Source organism: Cloeon dipterum, chromosome 4 (assembly GCF_949628265.1).
Source record: "Cloeon dipterum chromosome 4, ieCloDipt1.1, whole genome shotgun sequence".
Classification (NCBI taxonomy): domain Eukaryota; kingdom Metazoa; phylum Arthropoda; class Insecta; order Ephemeroptera; family Baetidae; genus Cloeon; species Cloeon dipterum.
In genome coordinates, this window is record NC_088789.1 from 23,685,588 (window position 1) to 23,707,313 (window position 21,726).

At 37.7% G+C, this 21,726-nt stretch overlaps 1 protein-coding gene across 1 annotated transcript; it reads right to left on the bottom strand.

Moving 5' to 3' along the window:
- Window positions 1–79: 79 nt before the first annotated feature.
- Window positions 80–18,883, bottom strand: NT1 (Neurotrophin 1). Its single transcript, XM_065489347.1, has 10 exons — window positions 18,645–18,883; window positions 14,558–14,746; window positions 14,401–14,499; window positions 13,187–13,393; window positions 11,583–11,658; window positions 11,370–11,502; window positions 9,944–10,210; window positions 7,859–7,982; window positions 5,979–6,337; window positions 80–629 (listed from the first exon to the last, which is right to left on the bottom strand). Exons 1-10 carry the CDS (start codon window positions 18,687–18,689, stop codon window positions 347–349), a joined length of 1,782 nt encoding a protein of 593 aa, XP_065345419.1. The 5' UTR covers window positions 18,690–18,883; the 3' UTR covers window positions 80–346.
- Between the last annotated feature and the right edge of the window lie 2,843 nt (window positions 18,884–21,726).

Here is a 21,726-nt window from a genome sequence, read left to right on the forward strand (position 1 = left end):
AATTCAATCATTTTCTCACAGATGAATCAATAATTTCTGGATCTTTTCCTAGGAATTTACGAAAGAAAACACTTAAACATATTTTAACTCTTGATTTTATTTTCGAAAACACAAAAGTTAAATCCATCCGTCCTACTCTACTACAGCACTTTACTTGTACATACATGTTACATTAAATTAAAAAAAAATTGATATCTGCACCACCAGTAGTTCACTTTCTTCTTCGTGTGTGTATATAATGGCAACGCCCGGCACAAAGTAACGATCTAATACCACATCGAGTCCCACGCTGCGCGGGGAAATAAATTAAGCACACATTAAAGCAGTTAATTATTCAGGAGCACGATCAGAAGCGGCGCACGGGCACGCGGTACGAAGGCTCGATGGGCCGCCAGTCGTCGTCGGCGTGCACGCTGCTCGTCCTCCGTTCGGCCATGCTCATTTGCTGCTGCTGCTGCTGACGCTGCTGCTTGGCCCGCTCCTCGTTGCGGAAGAAGTCGATGATCGGATGGTAACTGTAGTTGATCCGCGAGTTGTCCTCGGACGTTTCCACGCTCTCCTTCGAACGCTCACTCGGAGGCCTGCGTCTGCGGTGCGTCGCCGTCGCTCCTGCCTCGTCCAGATCCGGCCTGAGAAAATGAGATGCGAGTTCGAATTAAATTTTGAATGAATAAAATTTATTAAAAGCAATGCGTGCAACACTATGTCTAGAATTGTCTGTATTATTAATTTTTATAACTCTTTTCTGTAGTACTTCTAAAAAAACTGATGTTACTTTTTAGTTTTGGTAGGTGTTAGATGAGTTAAAAATAATTTCTATTTTTAAACTCTTCCAAGATTTCATAGAATATCAAAATAACATATTTAATTTTATCTTCAACTGAATATTATTTCAGTTTTTAAATAATTAAATCATAAAATATCATGCATCGGATACCAAAGTTTATAATATCTAACAAAGGTTATTTAATGAAGTTGACTTTAATTCATTGGTACCAAAAATACGTTATTTGTTTTAAACTAAGCTCTATACAAATTCCTAAGAAATTAACAGCATATATTTTAAAATTCAATATTGGCATTAATATTTTTTAATAATGAAAAACCCTTCTAAAATAGACTTCATCTGATTTTGTTTAATTATTTCCCCTAAGATTGACCAGTGTATGTAGACCAAAAGCAGCTATAAAACAAAATGCTGACTAAAAAACTACAATTTTCTTTGAAATTTTGATCTTCTTAAAGCTGTCGATATATTTGATCTGGAAAAAATAGAACAGTTTTTCTGACCTTTCCCAATGAATATTTGTTTTTAATTTTATAAAAAAATCAAATCCAGCTCATTTTCGAGTTCCAAAAATTATAAATTGTCCCAAAACTCATATTTTCATTTTGAAAACGGATATTTCAGCTGTAAACCTAGACTTTTTACGTCCCCAAAATCCTTTATCCTCTAGAAATAAGAAAAAAATCGCTTAAAAATGAAAACAAATTTGTCATGATTTAACTGATGGTCTGAATTGAACAATTTGATAATAAAAAATATACGTACTTACTTTGATTACAATAAATTATAGGACTGTTTGTAAGAAATTGGACGTAAGAAGCTTTTTTAAGAACATTTCAATTTAATGTCCAAGCTGATAAAATTACCAGCAGAGAATAATATGCTGGAAGGTCAAATTTAAAATAATTTTATATTAAATAAACGCTGGTCAAGAACATGGCCAATTATGCAATCAATTTTTTTATTGCTGGCTCTCATGGAAATTCTAACTTACTCTGGACACAGTAATAGTTGTTTGTAATATTTTAATTACTAGGATTTTTTGCGCTTGGCGCCAAGTGAAATTAAATAATTTTGAGAACTATTGCATGTGATTATTCGATTTTGTGCGTATGCAACAACACAATCAAAGCGGACGTGAAGGTCGGTTGAGCATTTAATGTCCGCTTTCAGGTCATTAACAGTGAAAGTGCAATTAAGTGAACCTTGCAAACGTGTTATTTTTCAAATGAAAACGAGCCAATCTTAGAAATTAGAGGGACTTGGTCAATTTTGTTTTTGCTGTGATATCATCATTTTTGCAACTGTGGTTTTTAGAGGAATTTAATTTTTTCCTCAATTATTTTTAATTATTTCTCTTGATTTTATTTTTAAATTTTCTACATGGCGTGTTTTTATTTATATATACATTGAGTCATTATAAAAATGAGAACAGGTTTGGACAGTATCAGTTTTCTTTGGCTATTTTGTGAAAAGTACCCAAGCTCTGACTCATTCAGTCAGGTCGTTTATGTTGGGACCTTTCACACGTGTGTGCGTGTGTGTGTGTGAGTGCATGGAGCAGCAGTAAGTTGTTGTTGCGCAATTTGAAAGGGAAATTACCATCGACTTTTACCGAGCTTGCGCAACTGACGGAAGCGCGGCTGACGTTTTTAGTGTTTGGTTGATTAGTGATTACCTCTCGATTGTTTGTCATCAGGGAGCACGCCGTTATCAATTAATCAGCAGGTGCCGGGTGTGGGGTGAGGCGAGCGGGAATTAATTGTGACTTTGCACCGGGGAATTTTGATTAAATTTCGGCAGAGTAAAATGATCCCTGCCATTTCGTTTCATCGCAGCTTCCCTTTTTGTGCATCATCCTTGCGCGGTGGTTAAAAAACTCGTTGCGCGCGTGCGAACATCGCCCTGCGGGTGTCTCGACCTCCTAACTTTAACTCTCTTTCCTGTCGTAAAGTCGAGAATAAAAGCACAAACGCGCTTCCTGCGCGCTGCTTAACAATTCAGAGCCCCTGCCAGCTGCGAGAGTATGCAACCTGCCAGGCACCGCTGTTGTGCGGGCCGCCCACGCCCAGCTCTACAAAATAAATACGACGCTGTCTGGAACAAATAACAACCGCGCGAGCACATCACGTGAACGTCTCCTGTGAAAGCGAAAAGATCGTAAACAGGGAAAGGGGAGCAACTTTGGCAGTTGCCAAAAAGGCAGGAAGGGTCCCGCTGAGAGCAAATTCTAATCATCTCAAGATATATTTTTGTGACACTGCATTTATTTCCAGATTTTCGTTTCTCTGTTGCTTTTCAGAGTTAAATTTTGTGTACTGTTGGATTATTTCTTCACTTTTTACTTAGCACTGATTAGTTTTTTTTTTTAAATCAGTCTCTTTTATATATTATTTTTATGAAAGAGATTGAGACTTTGATTGCAAGCATATTTAAAATTAAAAGTTCTTAAGAGAAAGAACACGGAAAAGTTTCTTTTAGGATTGAAATAGATAAAATTGGTTGAAATGAATAAAAAAGTCATCCAATAAAGCAACCAGATCATTCTACAATTTAAATCGATACATGTATGGCGTGTAATTATTAAATTTAAAAAAAATATATATTCTAAGTTTGCGAACAAAATATTGGAGGGTGTTTGGGAAGCAGGAAATTCCGGTAATTTAATAACATGAGCAGGAAAAGATCAAATATTTCGGTTTTAATAATGAAACAACACGGAAACTTCTGTCCAAACTGGAGAAAACAGGAATGAAAAATTTATTTTCTCCAAAATATTTAAAGGTCAGTTGTATTTCCCGTGATCTCTGTATTTTAGCTGTTGAAACCTTCTCATACAAAATTAATTTTGATGAAATTCGAAATTTTCTTTGAAGGTTTTATCTAAAATCCTACACTCGTTTAAAACTATTAAAACACGCTGATATGTAACACATTTAAGCCAGAGGCGGTATATTTTCTACATTTCAAACATAAGCCTTTACTGAACTTCATATTTGCGTAAATCAGTTAGTATTCACAGCCGCCAATAGATTTTTCGTTACTGCCCATCTAAAGAATATAATGGAAAAGAATCGAGTCCGAAATTACAGCGAAAGTACCTTAAAATCGCAAAAATAAAGAAGTTGGCGGAATTTAAAACAGCAACTTTTGGCCTTTGTAAAAAAGTGTGTATTTTCTTCATTTTTTATAACATCTTGAACGTTGGAAAGATCAAATTAAAAATTAGAGTGAAAAAGACATAAACGCCAAAAAAGTGAGTTCGACGTTGAAAAGTTTGAAATATTATAATATTAATTTATGCAGTTTATCCCTAGTTTGATAGATAAATTTCAAACCAAAATAAACATAAATATTTTCTATAAAAAATCAATTTAATCCACTCTGAAATCGATAAGATCGATAAGATAAGCAACTAGCAAAATGATATTATCCCAAGGCAAATTTGAAGCCTTTTAAGCCGGACGCTGGCAGCAATCCTGATGAAAGGATTGAGCCGCAGACTAATGTAAGACCGAGTGAATGGCCGAGTGCAGCCTATTTTGCACAAAAGCTTTTACCGTCGCCATATGCCCTGAGCGAAATTGACTTGGCCGTCCCCAATTTGAAACCCCTGCGGACCGGCCAGTCATTAACTCCGTTGTGCGCGTGGGACGGTGACTTGGCACCCGTTATTTTTAATGCTACCTGTTTTAGCACCGAACTTTGACGCTGTTTACAGAGTTGTGAAAATGTGAAGGATTACACGGGTCATGGCGTTCGCAGTAAACATTTCGCAACTGTCTGTGAAACAGAATAGCAGAGAGGCGATTCTCGGTATCACGCACAATTCAATCTGACAAGATCTCTCTTGATCTCGATGCGATGCTGAACTTGTTTATTCAATCAAGGAGGCTGTTTGCTTCCCAACTTATATTACTTGTCTATTCTGGGAATTGAAACTACACTGAATTCCATTTGTTTGTGTTTCAGGCAAATGTTGGTTTTACTCAAGGGGGTTGAAGAGGAAAATCGAGATAAAAACATACCATCAAGTTTCTGAATTAATTGATACTGTGCTAACCACCAAATATCTACAAGTGCTGATGGGCAGATGATAAAAAAAATATATGAAACATTGTAATTTCATGTTTTATCTTGGAAAAAGCTATTTCGGTCCTCTCCGGAAATTTAAATTTAAAGATAGAATTTTATTTTATCTATGTTTTCCTGTTTTAAAAAGTATTTTGGTGTTCACATAAATATTGGTTTCATTGCAAGTTTATAGATCTGTTTAAAAAAATTATTTGAGGGACAATAAAGAGAGAGATATTGCAACTGCGTTTTATTTTTCCTATTATATCTATTATTTGTTTGAATTAAAAAACCTACCTCTTTACCTAGATGGAGAATACCATTATTTAAAATAAAGTCAAGGAAGGAAAATATTCTCATTAGGAAAGTGCACTTCAAAATAACTCAACAGTCCAATTTCTCAAATTTTAATAAATGAAAATATTATAGATTTCTTGTCTCATTATTAAAAGGTTTATATTTTTTCCATCGCTGAAACAAACTAAACCTTTAAAAATTCAATTTCAAGCCAAAATTACGCGTGGATTGTGCTACAACCATGCACAAAAACATGTAATATATAATATCCGACTACTTTGCTCCATGAAACGGTCTAAAAAATAGTTCATAATTCCTGCCTAGAGCCATCGAAAATTTCTATCCTTTATTATATGTGAAACCATTTCAGTGAGAAAGATTTTTATTTTTAAATAAATGCGTAGGTAGAAATAGTTCCAACATTTTTCTGGATTAACCGCATAATTTTTAAATTGCTTGTGTATTTTAAACATATATTACTTTCAGGAAACCTTGCCAATATAGCAGGAAAATTTGACCAAATTAGATTTTTCACTATTTAAATGTTAAGATGATTAAAGCAAAAAGTTGAGTTTATTTTTCCACAACCCTAGAGAGCGTGGATTTATCTGCAAATCTTTGATGTGACAATTGATTCATTCGGGTACCAACGCTGTAATTTTCCGCACAAAGCCCAAACTTTTGTAACGTCGCCCCCGCCTGAAAACTTTCAAACGAAAAAGCAGTGGTTCGTAAAACGAAAAAAAGTCCAATGATTGCCGCCACCGCAGTCAATCGACTTCAAAGCAAAAGTTTTTCATTAACATTCCCTGTAACGCACCTGAGTTTTTCATTCGGTCTGAGTCTCTTCGGAGGCTGCTTGGCGTAGGTGGGCGGATGTGGGACGATCTCGTGCACCGGCGCCGGGGAGGCTGGCTTCAAAGGGCCGTTTTTGCCCAGCAGCGGCCTAATCTTTGCGGCCTGCGTGGCTTTGGTCGGCCAAGGCACGGGAATGCGCATCGGGCGCGGCGGGTTGTGCGACTCGACGATGCTCGACGAGTCCGACTCGTCGTCCTCCATGTACTCGGGCTCCGCGTCGTAGGGCGGCGGCGGAGTCCTGCGGGGCTTCGGCGAAGTGGACGGCGGGAACAGGGCCGGGCCGTAAGCCGGCTGAATGTGACACGAGCAGCAAGTTGGTACCTGCAACCGATGAATTTCCAGCTGGTAAATGCGTGGAGAAAATCCCATTTGCTGCAGTCGACGCCGAGTGATTTATGTTTGTTGCCGTCGGCCGCGCGCATTTGCATAACAAAGTTAAAACAATGCGCCTGGTGGCATTATTACTCGGCTGCAGACGCGCGGCTGGTTGAGAAATATAACGCAGTAATTTGCGGCCAACGAGGGTGGTTATGAAGCGTGCTACACGACCCGAGAATTTTTCTCTTGCTCAGACGCATCCTCTAAACTTTTACGGCCGCTCATCAACTCGCGAAAAACGCAAAAAATTAGCATACTCTGACGCGAATTCCGTTCCTTTTCAGCATTTAGATATTTTGGGCAACAGAAAACTTCGCCACTTGAGTAAAGCGTGTGGGAGGAGGGTAAAAGTTATATTTGACTTCTCAAACTTTATAAACATTCACGAGATTAACTCTACACTCTTCAGGTGAGGCGGAATGCTGACTAAATTCATGACGTCGAAAGCTCAGAAGCTCGAAAGTCTTTAAAAAGTAACAAAATACTTAAAGCCAATATTACACTAATTTCATGACAGCTTTTAAACTATTTAAAATGATAAATGGATAGGCTTGGAGGAGCTAAATGTTATTTTTTGAAGGGTGATCTGGCTTCAACAACTTTTAAGTGGATTGCGGAAAGTCAATTTTAATCTTTCCTTGAAAAAGTTTATAAAATTGAGTAAAAGCTGCTCGCAGAGTGAATTTCCAAGCAAATCGGTTCTAAAATTCATAAGCTTTTCAAGTATCAAAGCGTTACAGCCTTCCGAAAATCTCATTCATTCGTTCCTCACTTCCCACGCTTCCCACATACCTTTGGCAAAAATGACGAGAGGGATAAAATACATATAAATCAGCAGGGATGGGAATTGAAGACTCAAGAAACTAGTTTTATCTGTATATCTGAGTGAGCACGAATCACGGAATTATTTTGGAGGTAAAGCAATGATGATCTGAGGCCTGCGGGGCCGAAATAACCGCTGTTCAGCTGTTCAAAGTTTGTTATTCAATTTTGTCCATTTAATATTACACGAATATCTAACCATCCTGAGTTAATTTCCGCTGTAATTATCCTCCTTGAAGCCAAAGTATAGAAATTGCATTTAAACTTTGCAAGAACTTAAATTAATTTACAGACCCACTTCCTCAACCGATTTCCAGGCAACTGCAGTCAAGAAATGTCATTATTCATAACTAAAATAATACAATTGTGCAGCCATCGTTTGACAGCGGAATGTCTTCTACCTGATTAAGACTCTCAACGCACGTGTTTCAATTATGACTAACTTTTATGAAGAAGAAATTCTCTCCGCCTCACTTTGCAGCGAGCGACGAGCGGAAAGTTTCTAATTAAAATCTTTATGTGCTCGGAATGAAGATGGACTGCCTAAAACGGTCCTCACCGCCCCGGCGGGAACGGCACTTGTTGGCACAAGTATTTACAACCCTTTTCCAGCATTTTGCGCGTCGCTTTCTTCAGACTCACCTTGAACAAGTCGAGGAAAAGGCCTTTGTCGTAATCCCACGCCAAAAGTCTGTGGTGAGTGTAAACTTGCATGCACTGCGAGGCGACGCCGTTCGCTAAGTAGTTGCAGGATTCTCCAGCCTCACTGAAACATCACCAGGATTAAACAATTTCGAGCAAATAAAGCGTTGCCTCCAGAGAAATCTCGTTATTCACGTGGCAACAAGGATTTTGAGGCGTTGAATATTCAACACGCTTTGACGCAGAAGGAAAAATCTGCTCTTTGCGAAACTCACGCCCCCCTGGAGTTGACAAAAGCGTGATCGGGAAAGTTTGATTGAATTTATTCGTTTGCGTCGTGCCGGATAATTTTGTCCGAGAGCGGCAGTTGCCGGAAAAAACATGAATAATTCAGTTTTCATGCACGTGCGCGCCGTAAATTCAGCCTTCATTGTTTTTGCTGCTGGGAGAGCAGCGATGAAAATATCTCTGGGAAATAAGGCTTGAAATAAAAAGGTCGAAATGCGCTACACAAATGCAAAGAAAGAGAGCTCTAAAATCGATGGACAGTGGAGCGAGCAAAAGCAAACACACGCCTTTTCTCGAGAGCTATGCTGACGAAAGGGTGCGTTTGTTTTTCTCCTCAAAGTTCGGGACCTAAGTCATTTAAGCTGTCGACAACTGCTGGTTAAAAACTCTTGTGCTGAGATTATCTCTTTGACCCACTCCGTCTGTGTGTTTGTATAGCTCGGGAGGAGATGCTTACTTCGTCTGATTGGAATTGGTCCGTAAAAGGAAAATCGGAATTTGAATAGAAGCAATTTAACTTAAGGATATGCAATTTTCCCAACAACTGGAACTTGTCTAGAATATAACTTTGCCAGAAAATTTGTGGACAAAAATCTTTAATGTCTTTTGGATCATTAAAAGTAATTTAGCAGACTAATTGTTTCCAATAAAGGGAAAAATTGGAAATATAAGTTTGAGACAGCGGGGGCCAGATTCGTGCGATGCGCAGATATGGCGTCCGGTGGAGTATGGCGCCAAAAAACGGTAACGTGAAAATGCGCGAAATGGACCAAGTTTTCGTCAATATTGTGACATAATTTGCATTACTTGAACTAATTTAGTCTTTGGATCGTAAAAACAATCTCTTGACACTCTTACGGGAATTCAAAGAGAGCTTTTTGTTTCCCACATTCAGACGCCATCTTGGGAATCAATTTTATCGTACATCTGAACCCCGCTGGTTTGAGGGAAAAATGGATTTTTTCAGTTAGTTTTCAATTGGGCTGTATTTTCTGGGTCGTAGGCGTTTCTATTGCCTTCGTAACAATAAATTTATACCCACTTGAACGACCCTTGACCCACTTACATGCACCGATCGCCTATGCTTGAACGTAAATATTTTGGATTCTAAAATATCTGTAATATAAAGCAAAAGTTCTGCCGAAAAAGGCAAAAAAGGGACCAGTAGGTAAATGATTTTTTAAATTCAAAGTGAATATTTCTAATAATCAAAACTTCATGACGAAACAAATTAACTACGATGACACTATTTTCGAACCAATTCCTTTCAGACAAAATCAGGCGACCCGCTCAGGAAAATAAATCGAGCTGAAAAGCCACTTGTGTTGCTCTTTAATTAAAGACTCCCTATAAGCACAGAGCTGGAGTCACACTCGAAGCCTGAAAGGAAATAAATAGAAGCGCTTCTGGAGCATCAAATAAATCCAATTCCGCGATTTCCCATCAGCGAGATTAAGCTAATAAAACATCTTTGCAAATCGCGCGGAAAATCCAATGTGCTTTAAAGTGGGCTCTTTTCTCCCGACCGAATCCTTTAAAATCTCGTTTCCATATAGGCTCATCGTCTTTCAGGCAACGTCTCCCTTCAGATGGCAGGGCCAATTTTATCGGGGTGCATTTCAAACCGACAATAGAAGCAGAGGCACACGCAACCCTACGCCTCTGACTCCTGATCGAATGAGAGAAGGTTATTTAGAGCAGATTTGCATTCACTCCCCATGCCAAAGCGCCAAGATAAAAAAGCCCCGCTCTGCCGGGTTGAATTTGAACAGAGGGTGAAAAAGAAATTTAACTCACGTGCAGAGCTCGATGCGCAGCGTTTGCGAGTGTTCGTCGCCTGTGTTTACAAGGTACTTCCACTGGCCGTTGACGTTGCGGGCGCGCTTCGGCCTCGCGAATTTCGTGATGGATGGACACAACGTAGCTCCTTTTTCATTATCAACGCCCACGAGGTTCTCCTCCACGTCCTGACGCCTGTCACTCGTCTGCTCTGTGCCAATTTCCCGTGCGAGAACGCCGAGCATCGACGTGGTGCTGCGTTTCATGCTGGCGATTATGGCCTCCCTGCGAGCAGTGAAAGATTAAGATCATGGCCAAAGGGGATGGGGAAAAATAACACGATGTTGATGTTTATCCCCTTGAGTTCATTTTGGGTCAGAGGGGATCGTGTCAAAGGGTTAAGTTTCTACTTGAAAAGCGGCGTTTGAGCTAAATTTGTGGTGACTTTTTTCACAGCTGTAAAGAGGACCTTAAGAGCTTAACCGCGAAAATTCCGAGTTTCCAATGCCTAAACTAAGCCCTGAGGATTCAGGTTAAGCCAAAACCGGCTTATTTATAACACTCTCTTCTTTTTTTAGAAAATAAGTGACTGTGAATCCCTTATTGCAGTAATACAGGATTACATTCGAAATTGCTTAACGCTCTTATTGTTAGTGTAAGAATATTTTTCATTGCTCTACCCTAGTAATTAAAGAAACTACGTGATCTTAAGCCGCTCGTCTAAAATTCATATTTTATCACATTTAAATTTCAGTTTCTAAATTAATAAATTAATTATTAATAAAATTTTTATCCAATTAATTTTATGAGAAGTAATTTTTTCATCGTAAATATTTAAAAATTTCCATTTCCAACTTTGGGAACTAATTAAAGTTTGTGGCGTCAGAAATAATCCTGAAAGGGCACGGCTCCACCGGGAGGGTAACTACTGGGGGGTTCTGTCCTGCGGCCCAAATTAATGCCTGGGTACGCGAAGGTTGCAACGCAATTCTAGATAAAAGGCAAATTTTTGATAATTGATCAGCTAGATTACTCCTGACTAAGTTGCAATTGACATGACTGCAAATGCTTATCAAATGGTGATGATTAGAAATCTGATTTTATTTTACAAAAATGAATATCCCCAAAATGTGACATAGATCTTGGACGAAGAGCAATCAAATTTGCCAGGAAAATAAAGTCAAGCGCAGCGTAAATAACAAAAGTTCAAATAAGGTCTCATGCTTGAATGTTTCTGGTATAAGCCCTGCTTGTATAGCACCTCTAGAAATACTCAAAATCAGCTTAGAGAAACTTCTACGGAAGCCTTTTTGGTTTTGTTTCTTTTCACCGCCAGCTAACTTTTCAGATCTTTGACGTGCGCATAATTGGGCATTGAATTAAGACCTTGGCGCAGCAACTCACGCAGCACAAAAGGCAACCCTGCTGCTGATTTTGCACTTACTTGGGGTAGTTTGGAACTTCGAGGCACAAAGTGTTTGAGAACAAGTCGCACTCCTCGCCCTTTGGCAGCGGCGGCGGGCGCAGTCCGACGCTGACCCTCGTTGCCGGCTGCTGCACGCGGCGCCTCTTGGCCACTGCAACACGCACACACACACAAACGCGAACGTAGGAAATTAGCAAAACTTTTCATCCACTCGTTTATATGGCTGCTCACTCGTTTGGAATTTGCGGTGCTCCGCGAGGAAAGCCATGAACTCCTCCGGCGTCATTTTCCATCTCGACTCGAGCGCCTGAAATCCATTCCGTGCGTACGCAATATGTGAAAAGAAATTCGACCTTTCAGAAGGGGGTAATTGGATCAGCAGCATGCGGATGGCACACCCGGCAGACGAGTTCCATTAGAGTCGAAATCTTCGCAACACTTTCTCGCATTATTTGCTTGCCAGTATTTTTGCAAGGAAATTGCGAGAGGCAGTGTAAAGTAATATTGCTCTCTGCAAAAGCTGCTTTCAAATTGCTTTCGTACAGGAAAAAAGTGACTATGGCGAGATAAAAGCGAGAAAATGCTCTCCACGCTGAAAGCTCGATTTATTCTAAAAGATGGTTTCACTCGGCCGATAAAACCAAATATGCTAATATTGGAAATGGAATGTTAATTTATTCTGCTTCTTCTCTGCTCAGTCAAGCACAAACCGCACTTTTTATAGGATTTCCGAGGCCTTAAAATTTTCTCCAAAAGTCTGCAATTGATTGTAAATCTTCAATTTGCCTGTTTGTTGTTATCGTCAGATTGAGACTGAGGCACTTTAGTTAATTTTTTGTTAAAATTTTGTTAGGACGATGAAAAATTCACCGAAGCCGCCAACAAATGGCCTTACAAACCTTATAATTCAGTTCTTAAGACACCTCTGCTGTGATTCACGACTGCTACTGTGTATGCAGCCCAAAATATTTTCTTTTGATGTGCTGGAAACCAACATTGGTTCAGCCAATTGCCGTAGAGTCGTTTAAAAGAATATTTGAAATCAAAATCTTTCCCGACGTTTCTACAGCGATTAGCTACCAATTTTGGTTTGCAGCACATCAAAAGAAAATATTTTAAATGCATACTTGCAGGATTTAGAGTGAAATCGCAGCGGAAAAGCGCCTTAAAATCGATATTGGTGGCTTTTAACACCAACTGGCCAGTTAAAAAATCCAAAAGCAGGTTAAAAAAATAGTCAAAAAATGGTTTGATGCACGTCAGACAGGCGAGAGAGTGGTGGGACTGTTCTTGCTAAGAATTTATTCTATTTGTGTGTATTTATATGTAATGACTTTAGCAAGAATGAGACACAAAGGGACAAAAGAAGTCAAAGATATTACCGTGAGAGATTTTCAATTTTCTCGTTTTCGTTCATTCCCATGTAAAAATGTGATGAAGCCATATTTGGAATTAATATATGAAAATTACAAAGTTAGCCAACCGTAAGAGACCTTCGAAGCCCAAACATGCTCATTGTCAGCTGCTGAATTTAGCCTGTCAAAAAGCATTTTATCTGGAACGGAAATTCATCAAAAAATTGAGCCTAAAGCGAATAAAAAAGCCAGAAAAACATAATAAAATATCCAACAAATTCCAGCTAGCGTTTCTGCGTCAAGCAAATAAATCTGTGTGTATAATAGTAATTACGCTTTCCTGGAAGGGAAAGCTGAAATGTGTTTGCTGTGTCCAATGCAAATAACGACATTAATCCCAGCAATTTTTGTATCTTTGTGCAGCAGATGCGGAGTAACTCGAGCAAACCGATTCGGAAACTAATAAACCCTTATGTGTACCTGCGGCAGCTCCTCCGGCATCGTGTCATTGAGTTCAGTCGACGTGTCAAAGGAACGAGCCTGCGGAAGGGCGGCAATCGCCTCTATGGCCTTTAATTTGGCCTCCTCTTCCGCCTCCTTTAGAGCCTGGGACTCTCCGTTTTGCAGCAGACGGACCACGTCCAACTCGGGCAGCAGGGTCGGCAGACTCGCTCCTGCAATCTTCGCCTACAAAAATAAATTAGTCATCTTCAGATTCACTCCAGATACTCGAGAGTAAAGAGTGTGTGTGTACGGTTGCATTTTAAGAGTGTTTTTGACAAATGCAAAAATAATGGTGCTTTTATCAATTTTTAACAAACTTTGACCAATAAATTTTGAGCCGTAAAAAAGGTTGTTTTATTTCCTGAAGAGCTGTTTAAGAGGATTGATACTGCAAAATCGTGGAAAATCTTTGTTGCCAATGCATGAACTTATCCCTTAGGATTCAGTTGAAGCCAAAATTTACCTAAGTATCACCGCAATTTTTTTAAAGTGTCTGCAAAGTTAGCATCGTTTTCAAAAAATGTTAAGGACTGTCTCCCTACTTGAAATCTTATTTTATTTCACAACAAAGAGTTTCCCTAAAAGATTTCATTCGCTGTTGGACAGATCTCAACGAGAGGAATCGAAATCTGCCAAGAAAATGTGGTCCAGCGCTGTTAATTTTGGAGAAAATTGAAAAAACTTGAGTTTTAATTATAACAAAAGGTTTTTTTATTGTTGTAAATAGTAGAACAAGTGTTTTATATATCAACGGCTTCCAAAAATTCAAATAATTTTCAATTGTCACCCTGTATCGATCTACTTTAATCAAATTGTTGAAATCTAGAGAAATTAAATTAGAAATCAGACGATGGAAAATTATGTTTTGATAAATTGTCGTCGAAATTCAACAAGAAACTAACATTAAAATAACCAGCATCAATCCTTTAAAATCTCTTACGCTAAATTTAAAAAAAAATAACTACAATAAACCTAGAAAATGTGACAGTTATAATGAGAAAATCACTAGGAAACCCGTATAAGTTTTCTCCTAGCCCGTATAACAGTTTAATAGCAGACCAAATCCGTCTCAAAATAAAAAAAAAACTAGTTTATATGGAAAAACAACCTGATAAAAAATCAGAAAGGACACGTTATGAAAATTACCCTTAAAATTCTATCGTAAGAAATACCACCGAAAAAAAACGTACCGCTTGCGTTCCCTGCCTGGGCAGTCGTGAGACCCGCTGCAGCATGTTGGCGAGCGCGTGTCGTTGGGAGCGGGTCAGACTGCGCAAAAGAGGCATCACCTGTCGCAAAAAGTGGAATAATGAGTTGCCATTGAGCACGCGTCTCTTCGTTTTTTACCTCAATTAGTCGCTCGCGGCTCTCGGGCTGCTGCATCGAGGCGGTCATGATCTGCTGAAAAATGGCGCGATCAATCGCCTCCGCCTCGGGTCCCTGCGGAACAGCAACAGTCGACCTCTCCTCCGCCGCAGCATTTTCCACGGCAGGCTTTTCCGCAGCCGGAATTTCCGCCGCTCTCGAGAAAACGAGCTGGAATTGTAAGGAAGAAATTAATTGGCTGCTGCGGATGAAATTTCACCTGACTTTCCCTCGCATTTCGACGTTTTTTGAAATTTAGATTTTTTAAGAAAGTGTCTTTTTGCTTGGATGATTTTTTTGCGTTCAAAGCGTGGAGTATTATCGCACCGTATCGTGAATCGCAAGCGATCTTTTGATACTGCTTGCATAGATGTGCAAAAATAAGAGCTTTCTACAGATTTTATACATGGAATTCGCTGAATTGAGAGTTTTTTTGCGGTGAATTTTTCACATAATATCCACATTCATTTAAAATTTTAAAAATTTCGAGTAAGATTTTGTGTTGATGAAATATGTACTTTTCATTATAGATGGAAACTGGATATGAAGATCATCACAACATAAAATTACTGCACACTAGACTTGAGATTTTGAAAATCATAAACTAATTCGTTTTTTTATTCATTTTGAGCTATTATAACTTATTGCATTTTTGCAATATTTTTATCTTTTCTGGACTCTGTGAAACTCCCAAAACTAATAATTTTTTAATCATTCCAGGATTTGAAAGGGTCTATTACGTTTTTCCATAAGCGAAAATATTTTAAATAGAGCTGGAGAGTTCAAAATATAGAGAAGTCAAAGCATATTAACTAATTTCTACCAATTTCTGTCGATTTAGTGGTTTTTTCTGAAAAGAAATATATTTTATTTTAGTTGGTTTGGACCGACAAATTGTCACTGTTAAGGTACCGTTATGAAAATCAAGATTCTAATGAAACAGAGCTCAGAAAAATAAATAAATAAAATTCTCTGCTGTATGAATAAGAAATAAGCTTGAAAACAACAATTTGTTAGAGTTATAGAGTTGAACGGAAAAGATGGAAATGCACTTTTAATCCTTTAAAAGATCCTAAGGCTTGGAATCATACGTTACTCTTTGTCGATCAAATGTAAATGAAACTAACTTTTCTTCTTTGACCTTCTAACTAAAAGGCTTCAGATATTCAAACAGCATTGATGATTTTTCCGATTGTATATGACCAAGTTATAGTACTTATTGTGAGTTTACGTAAGTTACTCCTTCTTAAAGTTGGTGCCAGGGCTTCCAAAGAGGTCATGCTATCAATAATGTTAGGATTATGATATGTATAGGTAATTATTATTATTATTTATTTCAGATTTGAATGAACTAATTTTTAAAATTTGTTTGTTACATAATTTTCATGGTTATCAATGAAAATGATTTATAACAAAAATTATTATAACTTAATTAACCCTCTTAAACCTTAAATCAAACACGCTTTAATACACGATATAATTTAAAAACATATTTGTTAATTAAATTTAGTCAAAATTAAAGTAATTGCTATATTGCATTTAATTCAACTTTACAAACTATACTCAAAAGAGGTCCTTCCTCTTTCCACTTCTCTTCCCAAGTAAGCCATTTCCCGTTTTCCGCCCAAGAGACTGTCGCCTGGCTGGACCGACAATTACGATCTATTACGAAACGGTGCCAACGCAATTACGAGCGTTGCTCTGCCTGCCTAAATCATCCTCCGCAGCAACAAAGCCTTCTGGTGATCCTCGAGCCAGGCAGGTCTTCCGCTGGCGTGCTTTCAAACCCGATCATTGCCATCGCATCTCATAAAGTGCATTTCCTGCTTCCTCCTTTCCTCCCCTGGCACTTCGCCACCCGATTTCACCCATGAACAAATAATCTCGTCCGCGCCACGAACACGACAGTGATAGCTTTTTTCTATTTCAGGCGAAAGACGACGATTTTGCTCTGCATAAAGTATGCATCGAATTTGGCGAAGCAGTTCTTGTGCGCCGCAGAAATGGAAGAGGATGGCGGAAAATTGTGGTGCCGCGCGATGGGTGTACCGTTTTTATTATGCTGCGCGTTCTCTTCTCTGCCGTATAGCGAACTCGTATGTCGGGCCCTTCCCTGCACAGATGAACAGTTATTTGCGTTTGCGATGACCGGCGTCGTCGTTACCCACACGCGCACTATACACAAATGCCGAAAGGCGCAAAAAATAAACGGCAGCCTCTTCATCAAGGTTAAGGTCGAGGAAATTGGAAGCTCTCACTTCGGATGCTAATCCACCAAATTCATTACAGAAAACTAGGTTGAGAATTTTACTCAGAATAATTGTTCGTGTTTATTTATTGAACTTTCAAGAATGGAATGTGGATTAAACGAGGTTTAATTGCTAGTTAGTTTTTGAATACAATTTCTTACACAAATTCCCTATTTTGGTTCACAATTGCTTTTAATTGTGAAATTTTAGTAAAAAGGCAGAAGCGTCAAAGAGCCGAAATTCAAAGCGTCTTCTAAATTTCATTAAATCGGTGCATCTTCTAAATTTCCCTTCACATTAATTCAACCGGTTATTCTGAAAATTAGAAATACATTTAATGATCTTTGGTGGATTCATTCGTTCATAACTTAACTATTAATTTTGAAAGGTTGTTCTAATTTGGATTTTAATTTAATGCAAAGTTCTTGAAATCATTTCAAAGCAATCACTTCAAATTGCCAAATAACTCTAATTTTTCAAGGACCGTTTCAATTACTAAGAAAATTGACCCCACAGTTTGCAAGCTAATCGAGCGGTGAGCACTTTATTTTTATTGAATATTTAGGATTTATGTTGACGAAACAACAACGAGGATGAAGCCTGGTTTAATTTATTTTCAACATGAAAATAACCTCGAGTGGTCGCCTATTTCAAAATTTAGGATTTATTTCACCAGTTGATAAATTTGCCTCATAATTCACACACTGTTAAATAGATCGTGACGAGAGGAATCAAAATCAAGGAAAATATCACTGACAAACCGTTTAATTTTTTAAGAAATTATTTAAAATCTGAAATTTAACTTCTACTTGATCCTGGTTTGGCTGTTGCACATTCTAATGATGAAATGTTGCTCAATTCACAAACATTAAATTCATCAATGGACGTTTTTTTAGAGCTTTGATGCAAAATCTGTTGATTGTTACCCTGTAAGATAATCAATTTTTAATTCAACCGTTTTTTCAGAATATTAGGGAGACATCTTATCTACAAAGGCTCGATCTTTAGTGATGTTGTTCGGTCTAAAATGATCTAATTTAAGTTTTATTACCTTTTTAACACATCAAATGATTTTCCAGAAGAAGAAAAAATGGTCTAAATCATCGATAAAAAACTTTCCGGACAATTTTCGCGCTAAATTATAATTCCAACACACAGAACACGTCAACATTAGTTTGAAACAATTTCCTTGAAGCTCATAGCAGTTTAAGACATCCGAATAAAAAACTTCTTCCACTTGTTAATTAATATTATGATTCTCCTAATCTGGATTAAGTCGTTCTAAGCCTTCGGTTGAAAATAGAAGGAAAGACCCATTAGCGAGAATTCAATTCCCACACATCAGAGAAAAGCTGCTTACTCTTCTATTGTTCCACAATAAGCATTTTGTTGATTGCGTTCAGAAATTCATCCGGTGGTATGATTCGCAAGTCATGCATTCAACCATTTCGTTTCCTTGCAAACATCTCAATTAATTAATTAATTAATTAAGCGTATTTTCATCTTTGTCAGAACCAATTAAAGCAAATAATGCAGCCCACGCAAGACTTAAAATCAATCAGGGAGAAAACGTTTGATCGGAACAAGGAAACGAGCACGGACGGAAACAGGCTCATGCAAAACAATCAACATTCTTCATTGTTTTCCTAAGCAAACAAATTTGAGGTTGCGGCGTTGGACAATAGAAATGAAAGCTCTGATTCACCTCTTCTGCTTTAAATGCATTTTCTACTCGAAACGTGACCCTCGATCGAAAAGAAAGTGCGTGTACGCGACTGAACGACATATTCAATCAACGAGAGCAGAACGCTTACGCTTACCAAGAGGCAGAAAAGCAGCTTCGTCGCCAGGCGAATTGGTGCCATCGTCGACGGTGTGATCGGATGTGCACACACTTATCCTAGAGCATCATCCTCGGTTCATCCACTTTGTCAGGCCAAACGAATTATATGGCTTTTTTCCTATCCCGGATCAACAGCAGCAGCAGCAGCAGAGCACTCAAAACAAACACATACACCACTCGAGGTCCACGTGCACCTGAAAGCACGGAGCGAATTCCTTTAGTCAGCACCTGAGCGGTCTTCCTCCTCTTCCTCTGTCCCACTCGCCGCCGCCGCCGCTCGGCCACGTGACCTCCTTCCATCTCTTAATATACCATCCGCCGCTGCTGGGCGTTGCAATTAATTGCTTCCAACTGTTTTTTTATAATTTTTATGAGCGTAAAAATATATTTCTTCTATGATTCGATTGAATATTTATGGCGTTTAATGGTTCAAGACGGCGCAAACACGACTTTTCTAGCCGTTTGACCTAAAAGCATATTGGCCCAATTCCGGATTATTCTTGCAAATCAACTCGTTTTATTGCAACCATGTGTGACCGGCAAGACGTTGGAGCAGAAAAACAGTTTAGATGGTCTTCCTGATAGTTTAATAAACTCAATATTGCATGGATTGAGGTGCCCTCAATGCTTTCTATTTTTTATGTACCTCGATTTTTTTTAGCTATGCTGGATTGTTAGTTCGACAATTTTTCTTTTCACCATTTTACTTCAAACGACATGGTATGAGAAGGCTTTAAACTTTAAACACTAAAAAATTTATGTCCTTCAATTTAGGGTTTGTATTTTGTGGAGATAATAATTAAGGATTAATTTTTACAGCCAACCAGGACTAAAAATGGGGTTTTATGCAATAGAGTCAATGCGGTTTGATTAGAAAATGTAAAAAATATGCAAATTTCCACTCTGGGGCATGAATTATTCTTCGGATTTGCCACTTGATCTCATTTAAACCAAAAGATTTTCCCTTCGAAAGGCACGACAGCAAGCTTTGTGTTGCCTATATTTATTGTTATTAATATTTTGTTGTTTGAGACTCATTTTTAAATGCGCGGACAGAAATGGGGAAGCTTCGATTTTTGTACCGCTGTGTAATACAAATAAAGGAAAAAAATTAAAATATATCAAATATTTCTGTGACTAAACGGACTTTGCAAAAAATGCATTTAATTAGAGTACAACTATTAACGAAATCAAGAAGAAGCCACAATTTCACCAGGTGGTTTCTATCCTTGTGAATTATTTTCTTATCAAGAATTTCAACTCTTTTTTTGCTGCATTGACGTAAATGAGTTGCTGGGGCAGACTCGTTTCAGTGCGACGTGCGAAAGAACTGAGATGGTTTCTCTGATATGTTTAGTACTCGATATTGTTTGCATTGACGTGTGATCCACAAACTTTCGTTTTGGTTAATTTCTAATTCATTTCCATAACGTCAAGCCGACCCTCATTAAAAATTTGGGTGGCTCTTGTCGAGCAAAAAACCGGCGACATGTCTCTTCGTCTATGTCGGCTCCTTTTTTTTATTATTTAGCATGCTCTAGAGGATTCTCCTTCTGAATAAGGTTAGAAATTGAAAGTCCAAACTTTGTTCACAAACTGCTGCACTGAACGATAAATAACCTTTGTAATTATTCAAACTTTATTTATTATTTCTGTGCCTCGCATTGGTATTGTTTACAGTTGGAAAATAATTAGTTTGTAATTCTCAGAAGCAGTGTAGGAAGAGTTTTAATTAAAATTATAAATGTAACGCAACTGCAGTTGGATATGTTATAGAGGAAGTCATTAATTAACTATTTAAAGTGAATATGTTCTGCATAATTCTGAAAAATAATTTTTATTCACAAAGTTTGAACGCTCATTAAGCGGCAAACACTGTCTCTTTACTGAAAATCAGGATTTATTTCGCCAGGAGAGACAATGAAATCGAAACCAAGTGAAAAATCTTTGACAAAGGGTTTATTTTTTTATAAATTTGGAAAAATCTACAATTATACTGATACTTAGTCCTGATATCTCTGTAGAGATAATCTGTTGGTAAATTCTACAAACAATAAACTCAATGAACCATAATGCAAAATGTTGTTAAGTGTTGGCCTGTCAAGCTCAACTTTAATTTGCTTCAAATATTTTTATAAATTAATTTTACACATTTATTTTTTATTTTAACACATAAATATTATTTATTGAATTGACATAAAACACATACGAAAATTGATTGAACAAAACACTGCATATGTTACACGATCAATTACAAATTTAACCTCGCGCTGGATTGAAACAAAGATTACAAAAAATTCATTAATTTATTTAAATTTTTAATATAAGAAAAATAAACACTGAATGGCTTGTGTGGAAAATTAACTCTGGATGGCTTAGCTTTTCGATTTTACTCAGAAATGGGTATATCCGGACCTCTTTTGATGATCGCTGTAACAAAATTCTCTACAGCAATTCTGCGGTCTTGAATTTTGTTTTAGAGGGAAAGATGACGAAGGCTGCAGGGCCGAAAGAGCTGCTGTACAGTACGCGAACGTGTGATTTTGATTTTTCTCATATAATTTTCATTTTCTAAAAGCTAGCTGTCCAGATTTAATTTTACACTTAAAGTATATTGAGTTATTTCAGTTTTTCTTAAATTTAAATTCATTAAACTTACCACAGGTGCTTTTCAGTGTGTGTTTTATTTTTAACATTTTTTTATATTCCATACGTTGAATGCAATAAAATTTATTTCCACTGCAAATACTGAGCTAATTTTTCATACACAAATTAAGTTAATGGAAATTAACGATAATGTAATTTTATGCTATTAAAAAATTCTTATTCAATTTAACACGAATTGTTCAAGCCTGCATGAAGTCATGAACAATTTGTAAAGTCAGTGTAGTAATTCAACAGTTATCATACCGTTTATTTTAATTAAGACATAAAATATTTTCGCATTCAAAACATATGCCGTACGGAGCAAAAAAATTGCTTCGTAACTTACTCAAAAGTCGTTGGCCGGCTCCCGGTTCCGCGCAAGTGTTTGTGCAATGAAATTTCATAAAAGAAGA